Source organism: Haliotis rubra, unplaced genomic scaffold (assembly GCF_003918875.1).
Source record: "Haliotis rubra isolate DU_JTF1 unplaced genomic scaffold, ASM391887v1 Scf426, whole genome shotgun sequence".
NCBI lineage: Eukaryota > Metazoa > Mollusca > Gastropoda > Lepetellida > Haliotidae > Haliotis > Haliotis rubra.
Genome location: NW_025767109.1, coordinates 60,027 through 72,945, shown reverse-complemented (window position 1 = coordinate 72,945; position 12,919 = coordinate 60,027). Strand labels below are relative to the sequence as shown.

Sequence of the window (12,919 nt, the reverse complement as noted above, 5' to 3'; positions counted from 1 at the left end):
ATATTGCGATTCTGGTACCCGTTTTGCCAGACGTATTGCGATATATTGGGAACTTATAAGTGTTTGACAGTGAGTGGCACTAATAGCGCATGTCGATCCTATTTTCTACACTATAAGTCCCTAAACATATATGATATGGTTCTTACAACAGCAACCTCAGAATTAGGTTGCATAGTCCTGGATTCTATTATCTTTATTGTATTACAGTATGCTGTTTTGTAATTGAAGGGAAGGAAAACATTTATTGTGAATGAAAGTGTGTAGATTTTAATTTAAACCGCAAAGATAATCACAAAAACTTCATATTTGTTCTTTGCCCAATATATCGGTTCTCAGAAAAAAATATTGCAATACGTATCGTTTGAAAAGCCCATACTGTCTAACGGCCTCAGTCAGATGTGGGCGTCTCGGGATGATACGGGGCAAGATATGGAAAAGGGAGGGTCATAATATTTTTATCACTTAATACTAAGCAAGCAATAATCTATCATTTTTAAAAACCTTTTATACTCTACAAACATATTTCACTCAAACACTCAAAAAACGACCAATTTTTATTCAACATTAATTCAACAACTGAATGTCATTTGCACACGTTCATTCATCGTCGGTGTCGCTGTCGATGGAACATCAATATAAACTTTAAAAATTGTAGGGGTGACTATTACGGGGGAACTAACTATTGCGATAGCGATAGTCTATTGCAACTGTAAATGTCTCATTTGAAGTCATTTCCCACATGAATGTATAGTTTGTATGAAATAACATAAAGCTGATATAGTTTTAGTCTCTTTTAATAACTGATAAGAAAACTTGAAACCCAGATAAAGTTTGTTTAAGAGGAGGTTCCAGGGGCGGATAACTGTAAATCAAAGTGAACCTATCTGGTACTTCCTGTATTTTACGCTGCGCATCAACGGAAGTCATATACTGAAACTATCGATAGTCACACATACTATCGATACATCGATAGATTTTCGTTTCTACCATCGATTAATTGCTATCGGAGACTCAACAATTGCAATCCATCGTTACAGCCCTATAAAATTGATAAGAGTAGCAATAGCAAAATCATCTTTTAATATGTAAATCAAAAGCGACATGTATTATCAATGAAAACTTGAGTTCTCACCTGAAATAATGCCGATGTGACGTAAAGCCCAACTCAACTCAACTCGACAGATGTAATGCATGCATAGGCTACACCAATTAACACCTATTAACAAAACGTGCAGAAAATAGAAAGAATTCGCTTGACTACTGAGCTAAGAGTGTATTAAATGCACCACCAACAGCAAAGCAGGGCGGGGTGGGAGGTGAAATATTTTAAGGAACCGTGGCATGATTGCGTTGTTGGACTTTTCGTGACAACTGTGTAGCAGATATTTGGACTTTATGACTGTCCTAGGTGGTGACGTCACAAGAAAAGTAAGATATACCTATGTTACCCACCTATCTGTCAAGAACAAGTGAAGTATACCCCTCAAGTATAGTATCAGATTTGGGGCGGTGGGGTAGCCTATTGGTTATAAAATGTTCGCTCGTCCCGTCGATTTCCCACATCCTTGGTACAATGTACCCTTCTGACTAGTGTCAGGTAGCTTTAACGGCTGAAGCGATGACTACAGAGTGCCATTAGAAAGAAGTCAAATCTATTATATTTGGCTGGGATTATATTTCTTCAGTTAAGCACAGCTTCTAGTACGTTGTTCAGTTGATTCCAATCCGGGAGTCGAACTCAGACTTTCAGAGTATGGCAACTTCTCGCCAGCACAGAAACACGGGGTACACAAAGTACATGGTCCAGACTACCAGTTATTAGACTTCCATTTTTGTGGAAACTGCCGTTACAGAGTGGTTTAGATCGCTGACTTTGTGTGTTGGAGTCTATATCACACACTCATCGATGTATTTTTGTGTTTATAACAGTTTTACTGCTATTATCACATTTATTTACGCTTTAATTAGATGCTCCGTAAAAGTCAAACGTTTATATTTTGAAATTTCGGATTTGGGGCAACAGTCCTGGGCGAGATGGGTGAACATGTTTCAGCGTTTGTTAAATCTTTCGTGCATGCAGTGTTATGCCATTTATCTTGTCGAGAACTGTGCCCTGCTGTCTTGTTGTACCATTTGTCATGACAGAAGACAGAAGTTTGCTTTCGATGGAATATAGAACTTTCGCTTTGATATTTCTCTCCTCTCCCCTTCCCTTTTATCTAGTTTATTCGTTTATTGTTGTCAAAAACAAAAATAATTACAAGTCTTGCCCAACAATGTCTAAATCATGGTGAAACGCCGCCTTGATTAATATAGACTATGTTTATTCTTATTATTTTTGAAAAAAGATTTCTATATTTTGGTGCCTTGGTGGTTCCTCTGGCGCTGGATGTTAGTATATTATTAACCGTGTCATGGTTCAGGTAATTATTTATCAATCCCTAAATTAAATTCAATGAAAAAATGCTTCATCATGCAAATTGAACATAGAGAATATAAATAGAAACTTTTCGAAAAAAAGAAAGAAATATTAATAGGGTATATAGTTTTTAATGTAAAGGTATCGAAGAAATCCGATGTGTGAAAGGAAGGTGACAGGAGTAGCCTCCCTTGGACAACAATGGTTTCATTGTTACACTATTGTGCATAACACGTGTCCTAGAAAATTGCACGCAATCGGTAAGGACAAAAAATAGACATACTAATAATTTACAATATGCTATATATTTACAAAATAGATAGTTTTTCATATTGTAATAAGAGGAAAGGTATCGATCCAATATTCGGTCACGAAACAGGAAGTTTTCAATCAAGGTTCGTCAACAGAGTTATCTGTCCTTGGTTCAATCCAAAGGTTCCAAGATCGGCGACGATTGTGATCTGAAACCTTGCGTTCCCTGCACGATATCACAGGTTGAGTAGGTATTGGTATGTTTTTAAACACGTGCGTTAATGTCATCAATTCTAACGATAGCAGTCAACAAGCAAGGCAATGATCTCACACACGTGTCCATGTCTAGGGCTCATGTGGAAAGTTAAAAGTGAGAATGCGAATTGAGAAATCATAACATTTTGATCATATTTATCGATTCCAATTTACAATCGATATCCCCAATATACACGCTGTGTGGGCTTCTATACTTCATGAAAGCTCTTCAACAAAAGCGCACTGTATTTAAAAAAATATGAATCTATGCTGTGAAACACAGAGATGAGAACAATGTCAAGTGGTTCTTTGGACATATGATTGATTGTTGAACTTAAACGACATATTTGATACAACGAGATAGAATGAAGAAGCGTACACTGTCTGGTAGATTAACAGCAAACAGCAATTTCAAAAGCGACTGTGTGATAAGGTGCACATTTGCAAATAAATCTATGACCTACATTATGGCAACTGTAACTTGCATCCTGAATGACTTAAAATCTTTTGTTTATACACTCAATGATAGCTTGATTAATTTATGATTACAATAACATTTGTTACAGGATATGATTGCCCTGGTTATTGCAGTACATTTGGTCTCATGGGATGCAAGTCAACACAATCATGCATAGCATCTTTTAATTCATTTGATGAAATTTTATTCTCCATATTAAAAGGCATGTGTTGTCAATTTTTTCCAAGATATAGAATCAATCACATTTCAAAAAGATATTTGGTAAAACAGACAACAGTACGACAAAATAAAATAGAAAAGCAAAACAATATGTATGTTGCCTGGTAAATTATGTGAAGAAGAAAACTATCAGTTTAGCAATGTAAGGTAGGAATTCATACACAATGCCATTTAGAAAGTGGTCAGGTGTAACGCATGTTATATTTGGGATTACACTTTTTCAGTAAAGTGCTGGCTCCAAGTTCGAATCTTGGATGGGACTCAACCCAACAAACGTACTAGAATCTGTACTGTACTCATGGAAGTGAATCAGGAATTTTCAAGGGTGGAGGAAACCACGGTGGGGTTTCGAACCATAGCATAAAAAATCTTCAATGTGGTCTTAAGTCATTTTCAAAAGGAGGGGGTGGGGGTGGGTGTTTCGACCCCCCTGAACCCCCCTCTGGATCCGCCAATGGTTCTGAGAAAATGTAATTGAAAATGTAACATGTACGGGTTACAAATGTAAAGTACGATAAACATTGGTTGACATCAGAACAACAGTATTTTACTCGGATCCATTGTTTCCAATATATCCAAAGTTCAAAGTTAACATACACCCACTGGTTGAAGATTAGTAAAATTCTGAAAGGTGAGGTGAAATTGGGTTTAACGTCGTACTTGAGAATATTTCGCTCATATGACGACATGCATTCGTGTGTATGTGTATGTGCGGCTGCTTGTACTAGCCCAGACTGAAGCTGGTTTTATAGTGCTAGCCCACTGAGATACCATGCCGCAGTGAAGCATGAATACCCCACTCAGACACATTATACTGACTCCGAGCCGACCAGTCCTTGTTGTACCAATTAATGCTGAACTCCAGGCAGGGACCAACAAGTACCATATTTTAACTTCTTTGGTATGACGCGGTCGGGGGATCGAACCCACGGGCGGACGCTCTAACCACTACACCACGGAGGCGGTCAGAATTCTGAAAGGACTGTTGATATTTATTGTGGACTTGTAGTTTTAGCACTGAGTAAGCATGTGTTCAGACAGACAATAGTTCTTATTTTTTACTTGAGTTAAGAAACATGTAATTTATAATTGGGAATGACAGTCGGGGCAGAATAGTGGTGTTTGGTTTTGTTAAATCTTTGGTTGCAGTCAATTTTCAGAGACAAGAGAAAATTATAGATGTTTTCTAAATCTGGTATCTGCATACATGGTGGGCTGTATAAGCCTAGCAGTTGGCGGCCGCGCATCACATGGAACACCCGGGTTCAGTTCACCACAGGTGTGAAGTTCTCTTCTGGTGTCCCATGCCATGATATATGCATGATTTTAAACTTAAAGCTGTCTGATTTCTGCATTAGACTCACTCAATATATACTCTTCATTGGATTGTCCGGTCCAGACTGCCGCCATATAGCTGGAATACTGTGGAGTGCGGCATAAAACTAAACTCACTCACTCACTATACCCTTTAATGTTCAGTATTATCTGTCTTTTTCATCAGGTGGGGGGAGGTGGGGTAGCCTCGTGGTTAAAGCGTTTGCTCATCAGGACAAAGACCCCACATGGGTACAATGTCTGAAGCCCATGGCTGGTGTCCCCCGCCATGATGTTGCTGGAAAATTGCTAAAAGCGGCGTAAAACCATACTCACTCACCCGCTTACTTTCATCAGGTTTTTATTTACATAGTTATGTTTTGTTGCAAATTTGTTCATAAAGTATCTGTGTGCAAGTATAATTAAAAATACAGTGGTGATTTCAGCACTTTATTGGTATCTGATACAGGGGTACATGTAGTTGGTAAATCCACGGACTTAACACTTTGCCCCGACAGCTTGTGCAGTAAAATTGATAAATTTGTATTATAAACTAACATTTAGTTTCTGAAATGAAAATACATTGCAGAGAAACTGTTGTTGAATTGTTTTGATACAATATGCTATTAATAAGAAGGGGCAGAGAGACTCTTCATTTTCACTAGAAACTTCACTAATGAAGGAAAACCACGTTCTGTGGATGGTCCATTTCTTTATTACAATGAGTGTGTCACTTCGGAGTTGATACTAACACTGTTATCACTTGCTTGATAACTATCTTAATACCTACACCGAAACATCACACTCATTGTAATATAGAAGTTGACTATCCATCGAACTTGGTTTTCCTTCATCTTCACAACTTCTTAAGTGCCTCTTAAAGAAACTTCATTAATGCAGATATGTCTAATATTATATACATGCATGGACTGTATTAGATATAATTGTTTGTGAATCTGTCTGTTGTATGCTTACTAGTTTGTAGGCACACATGGTATAATTCTAAGTACAATACAAATATTGAGACATATTTTAGAATACCATGTTATTAGTAATTTTGAATTCAGCAAGTTTTTGCAATGATTACAGCAAAAGTTTAGCAATAGTGCAATTAGTTTTCATCGTTCTTCTCTCAGAGCACCATTGCTTTCTGCAATATACCAGAACACTGAAAAAATGCAATATGTTTTGTTAGAAAACATAATAAATGCAGTAAGACATTGAAAATCACGGTCTTATATGGCATATATATCATCAAATTGCAAAACAGTTTGTGACCAGTACACATGTCTTGAAGATGTGACTGACGTACCACAATGTAAATGTGAGTGAGTGAATTTAGTTTTACGCTGCTTTTAGCAATATTTCAGCAATATCACGGCTAATGTAAATGTAAACTGATGTATCAACATCCCTTGATTCCTTCAAATGTGCCTTGAAAACATTCCTCTTTAGAAAATATTACAGTGTTTAACAAACATATCCTGAAAAGTTTTAATCTTTTTCTGTACAAATGTTTTAGGTGCTGTTGCACTCCCATCACCTTTTGTATGTAGCGCTTTGAGCATGTTGAGCATACAATCCAGCGCGGTATAAATACACATATTATATATACGTCATGTCATATTTAGCTATTGATGTGAGATATCAGAATTAATAATAAATCATTTCATATTCCAGATGGACAAACTTTGTGTGCTGTAAACATACAGTTGCTGCTAACATCTGACTCACGATGGACAGGCGTTACCGTGACGACCGAAGACAGTCTGGTCATTCATCCCATCGAAGAGGTAGGTTGAAGCTGTATTTATATGTTACCGTATGCTCCTCTGATTCTATCAGTGGATTAACTGTATGTCTCCCTGCATTGCTGAGTGAAGAACATTTCGTGGGACCAAAGTCATTTTACGGTAATCATCGTGTGTGAAACTGATGCATTGTCTCTTTGTTATTTGGGTATGTACGGTACTGTAGTGATGCACATCACAAAATGAATTGGCACAAAAATATAGTGTTTTTTTCTGCAGTCACTTGTTAAATGTGGGATTCAAAGTTGTATGCAGGATGTAGGAGGTGACCAAATACAAACGGATAGTCAGATTTTGTGACTTCTTTGCTTGACCTTATACACCAATGATGTGGATAGTTGCTTTTCAATTTTAGACAGTGGGTTGACTTGTCCAGCTTGATTATTCACAGGCTGCCAAAATATACCAGTAGTTGGAATATTGCTGAGTGCAGCATTTAACAACAAACAAATAAACAAAAACTAAAAGTAAAAACTGTTTAAACTGTTCCTGCTTTTTCAGAGGCATTTTAGGAGTTGTATAGGTGAAGGAAAGCTTTGTTATTGCTTTGTAATCTGGTTTCAAAGTTGTAACGAAAGGACCAATCCTGACAAAACTAGAATTCAGTAAGCTGACAGTTTAAAACCATATATTCCTTTATGAAAACTTACGAGCCTTAATATGTTTATTCTTAAAAACCTTTTGCAACAGTGTAATTTATGTGGCACACAATTTCTTTTTGAGTATTATTCTATTTATAAGCATTTTCGGGACAGTGTATTTCTTTTGGATTAATCAGGCCCCTCTTCCAGAATATGAAATAGTCTGCAACTTAAAATATTATGTTCCTTTTCGTTTTCGTAACTATTCAGTGTGAGATTTTCATTGTTTCAGGCTATCCAGAAGAAAGCAGGAGGGGTCCTCGCTACGATGATGAGAGCAGTTATGATGACTATGATGATGGCCAGTTCTATGAAAGATCCCCAAACAAGCGAAGGAGGCGTGATGACTACGGCAGCAGGTCAGACTACCACGATGTCATGTATGACAAGAGGTATGACATGGAGACTCAGTACTACACACGTAGGAGCCAGCAGTATGACGATGATGACTGGATGGATGACAGGCGGGGTGGTCACGACAGTCATTTTCGAGACGATGACTATGATTACTCACGACAGAGACATGTCGATAGGAAGAGAAGCTACGACAGTCATGGACCTAGAAGAGAGTCCGACGGTTTTCAGAGGCGAGGTAATTATCGGGATGAGCCGATGAGTCGGAGGGGAAGAGGAAGTTATGAACGGCGGGATAATGTTCAACGTCGTGATGATTACAAGTGGCAGGGAGATTATCAGAGAAGAGGGAGAGGAAGAGGCAGTTATCAGCCACGGAGGGATGACAACTACCATCCCCGACCCTATCGACGCAGACATTACGAACATCATGACAGAAATAATGATGATCCGTCCAGTTCAGAATGGAGTGGTATCGATGATGATGAGGAAGAAGATGCAGAAAAAGAAGAAACAACCAAAGATGAGGAAGGCGATCAAAAGATGGATGAAAACAAGGTATCAAGTACTCTAACAGAGGAAGTGAGTCCACCAACAGAGGAAGACATCGCCAAGATGGAGAAGAACAACCTTGATGACCTCGCCAGTAGTATTTTGTTGGTTCTCTTTGAAAATCTTGAAGGCACCTGCACGCTAAACGTGTTACGCCTTGAGTTGATCATGAAGGATGTGGCTGTTTTCAACAATTCCACAAATCTGAAGGAATTTCTTCTGAAATACAAAAGCGTATTCCTCGTGACGACCTTGTCTGAAGAGGCAGAAATGGATACCAAGGACGAGGCTGCAGAGACATCAATGGAAGAAGTGAAAGAAGAAGAAAAGGCAGAGGAGAAAGTGGAGAAGGTGGAAGAGAAGGAGGAGGAGAAGAAAGAAGCAAAAGAAGCAGAAGCGGAAGAAGCAGTGAAAGAAGAAAATAAAGAAGCATCAAAGGAACAGGGGGAAGAAAAGACGGAGGACAAACAAGAGCCTGGAAGCTCAACCCAGGACATGGAAACTGAGAAACCAAATTCTGAAACAGAAGATGAGGTGAAGAAGTCCAAAGAGGAAGAAACTGCTGGAGAAGCTCCTGAAGAAACAACAGACGACAAGGATGATCACGTGACGGTTACTGCTACACCAACGCTACGATTGTGTCTGTCTCATTCAACAAAAGCTTCATCTTGTAAAGGGAGATGCAAGTCTCTTCATGTTTGTCGTTATTTTGTGCTCAGCAAATGTGACATTGTAGATACTGGTAAAAGATGTTTGTTCGGTCATGATATGGACTCAAAATATAACAAGTACATCTTGAGAAAGTCTCTTCTTCACAAGTTTCCACCTCGTCTAGCTCAAAAAGTTCTTCTGAATTTGAAGTACAGGAACCGTACTACATTGCCAGTGGTGTGCAGATTTTACAACACATTCTGGGGCTGTAAGAATTCCAGGAACAACACCTGCCCCTTCTTGCATGTATGTGAAGATTACATTCTCGGGTTTTGTAAATCGGAGGATAAGAAATGTCGCTTCCGCCATGATATAAACCATAGCCAGCCTGCTGCTATTCTGGAACGTTACGGCATGTCTACAAGTGAGAAAAATCCCAAAGATGAAATTTTTAAAGCGTTGAAAAGGTCGATGATGATGAGCAAGAGAGGCAGCCACATCAGACTTCCGCCGCGGGCTCAGTCTGTTGTGTCGGGTGAAGGCGAGGCGGAAAAAGAGGAGGATAACGATGTTGAGATGGAAACCAAGCTGAAGTGGCAGTGTCGGACAACGCAGCAACGGGGAAGTGCTTGGCTAGACATTGATGAGAGCAGTAAGATTGAGGACAAGTACGCAGTCTACATGAAGGCGAGGAAGTACACCTTTACAATGGCAGAAAGAGAGTATGTAAAAGATGAGATTTCTTTCAACTCCTTTGGGATTTTGGGGATGGAATAGGTCTTAATGCTGATTGTGTTGTAACATTGTGTGACATTATGCTTTGTGTGTTCCTGCCTGATTGTGTGTCTTGCTTAGTCTGTGTCATGAAGTTATAATATATATATCTACCAAATAAATATTAAAATGATAATGGAACAAGAGCTGAGGTGACTTAGACTTATCAAATCATTCTAGACTAGAGGATGATTCCAGTTCCAGTCTAAGGTCAGCAAGACAGACTATCAACACCATGAAGTGTTTTGAATTGGATGATTTTGTTAACTCAGGCATTTACTTTGACCTGATTAAAAGCCAATGAAAAGAGTTTTACAAAAGTGTCTGAAAATGTGTGCCAATGGAAGGTCTCACAAAGGGGCAAGACCTGGGTCCAATTTTCCACATGGGCGTAATGTGTGAAGCTCATTTCTTGTGTCCCCCGCTGTGATATTGTTGGAATATTCTAAAATAAACGTAAGGCTAAACTCCTGCATTGATTATTCTATATATGTGTTTTCAGAAGTGAGATCAACTTTGACAGAATGTCTGGTCACACGACTGGCGGGCTGCACTTGGAGTTCCGTCGCGTCACTGAGAAAGTTCCGAAGAAGGCTCCCGAGACCAGCAATACAGAACAGCCAAGCAAAACCAGCGCCTGATCCAGACAGACAGCTGATGGTGGAGGAACACCTTGTTGGTTGTAGATAATGTTCTTGTACAGTCATGTCACAGTGCGGTGGTCGTCCATGTTGCAATATCAAACTGATGTTGTCGTACAGCTATTCAGCACACAATACTGGTGTCCCTGCTGTGATATTGCTGGAATATTGCTAAAACAACATAAAACCATACTCACTCACTCATTCAGTAACACAACACACGCCATTGGGATACACTGGGGGCAGCAGGGTTGTCTAGTGGTTACATATCTGGCACAGTTACCTCCCCTTAATCACTCTTCACAGTCATTCGTGATTTGTTATCAGTGTGTATATTTCTGGCTTACATGTGCTATCATTTCCACCTCTGCTTTGGTGTGGACATAAGCAGATTTATTGTAGATAAAGAACCTATCTTGTTTCCATGGTATTGAAGCAGCAATGTATTGATCATGAAGAGCAGTGGCTTTTTTAGTGGTATTTTGAAATGTAAGTCGCTTCGTGTTCCGATTTTTATTTTTTATATTATATATTTCTTGCTGATAAAATATACTGAGGGAAAACTAAATGGATCACATGAAAGCACAAGTGTTCCTTAATTTTTTCCCTCAGCTTTCTTCACAAGCTTTGTTTCGCACAACTTGTGAAGAAACCTGGAAAAAATAAAGGAACACTTGTGCTTTCATGTGATCCCTTTTATTTCCCTCAGTATATATTGAGATGGTCAGTCAGGAAGGTCTTAGATGCAGGGACGTGGAATTTAGTCATAGTTGATGAAGTGATGTGAGATGAGGCTGTTTCCATGAGGCTTGGTCGTCTGCATATTGCCAGGACAGGTGAATTTAATGTGTTCACAAGGCAACAAATTCTGTTTATGCCATTTGAGAATTGAGTGATAACTTATCTCTGTATTGAACACGAAAGATGTTAGGTGTTGTTACATGTAACATGTTGCTGAAAGGACAAGTTACATGAACCAAGCAGCTGTGTAGATCATAATACTTCACCAAAGGCTTAATTACTAAAATGTAATTAAAATCTACAAATTGAAACCAAATCAACAAACCCTCGAAACTAAAGGGAAGGGAAGTAACTCTTCCATTGTTATTCTAAGAAGTGATGCATAAACCTCTCTTCATTATACTTAACAAAATGACAGTGTTCTTCTTAAAACTAGGATTCTACTTTTGTGTTTTGAGTTATGCTCAGACACTCAAAAGTTTTAGTCAATGTAGTTTTGAAGTGTTTTATGTCTTACAGAGCTATGTTGCTTGTGTTTTATTGAACCTACACATTTCAAATTTAGATATCAGTTTAGTATACCTTGTCCTCCAGCCGAGAAAATAAGAATTGTCAATTTTCATTATAATTTGAATGATAATGATTGGCAGGGTAAAGATTGATGAAATTACAGTTCATATGTTCAGTGTCAATTATGTACACCAATATTTGTAGCAGGTGAGCTGTTTGTCCTGTGAACTAGTTTTTGTTAGCCCTGAATGAACCAAAATCTGCCACTGAATACCACTTAGAGAAAACAGAACAAGTGTAAATAGGTTTTTCTTTGCTTATGTGATGTCTCCTGTGTGAATGCATATTGTATTTTTGTTTAAAAAGCCAACCTTGAAGATACAGAAGTGAGTTGTGTATCTTCTTTGATTTCTCTTAGGGACCGTTCATAATTTATGGCTAGGGGCGGTGGTGATGATTTTTGTGTAGAAGCATGTACAATGTGAATGACCGTCCCTAAAATTTATGTACAAAGTAAGTTACCTCCCCTTGGATATCACGTACAAAATCCCCCCTCCCCCTCTCGCATAATATTTAATATTTTTATGAACAAAATTACTGACCCCAAACACACACACCATATCCATGAGTACAAAATTGAAGACACCCCCTACCTCCCCAGAACAAAATTGGTAACCCCCTAAAAATATCATCATATCATACCCACCCATAAATTATGAATGGTGCCCTACACATACAAAAGATATCTAATAAAATCTCATCATTGATTCCAGAAATGTTCACATTTTGTGTGTAGTGAGTAGTGTATGTTTTGTTACTGTAAATGTCTCACAATGGTAAGTTCAATATATTTTCAGTAGACAGTTCATAAGGACTAAAACAACCACACCTGTCCTCATTATCTGGGTGACATATCTTGTGTTGGATATAGCTCAACCAGATCAGACTGGACCCAGATGAGCTGGAAACATTCTTGTGATGAAATGTTCAAGATTTGAAGACAGGTTATGGAGTTGTCTGAAGTGTTAGAAAATACTTTAATCAGAATCATCCGAGGTTTGACATTTGTATTTGTTGTAGTATATCCTTGTTCTGTATTGTGTAAGAGTTGGCATTTAGAAGCTGTGGGGTGTGTGTAGACTGGGACTACTTTCAGCTTCATCTCCTCTAGCGGTGTCTCTTGCTTCATGAAGATTCTACCAGATGGTCCACCACATTGCAATTAAATAATACAGAATCTGATATCTATGTAGGGGGATAGGGTAGCCTAATGGTTAAAGCGTTCGCTTGTCATGCTCAAATCCCGG

The 12,919-nt window shown here is 38.5% G+C and overlaps 1 protein-coding gene across 5 annotated transcripts; it reads left to right on the top strand.

The window, feature by feature from the left end:
* The first annotated feature begins 2,602 nt into the window (after positions 1-2,602).
* LOC124288808 lies at positions 2,603-10,947 on the top strand. Of its 5 annotated transcripts, none has more exons than XM_046725345.1 (4): positions 2,603-2,679; positions 6,618-6,730; positions 7,622-9,668; positions 10,223-10,947. In XM_046725345.1, the coding sequence occupies exons 2-4, from the start codon at positions 6,673-6,675 to the stop codon at positions 10,359-10,361; spliced, it is 2,244 nt and encodes a 747-aa protein (XP_046581301.1). In that variant the 5' UTR covers positions 2,603-2,679; positions 6,618-6,672; the 3' UTR covers positions 10,362-10,947. The 5 variants fall into 5 exon arrangements, with proteins under 5 accessions (XP_046581301.1, XP_046581299.1, XP_046581300.1 ...); XM_046725343.1 differs by lacking the exon at positions 2,603-2,679 and adding an exon at positions 2,830-2,918; XM_046725344.1 differs by lacking the exon at positions 2,603-2,679 and adding an exon at positions 2,837-2,913.
* The last annotated feature ends 1,972 nt before the right edge of the window (positions 10,948-12,919 follow it).

Excerpts from the sequence above, each read along its gene's own strand:
- LOC124288808 (XM_046725345.1), top strand. The coding sequence starts at position 6,673 with ATGGACAGGCGTTACCGTGACGACCGAAGACAGTCTGGTCATTCATCC. Across the intron at positions 6,731-7,621 it reads TCATTCATCCCATCGAAGAG|GCTATCCAGAAGAAAGCAGG; the intron begins GTAGGTTGAAGC and ends TCATTGTTTCAG. Across the intron at positions 9,669-10,222 it reads TTTACAATGGCAGAAAGAGA|AAGTGAGATCAACTTTGACA; the intron begins GTATGTAAAAGA and ends ATGTGTTTTCAG.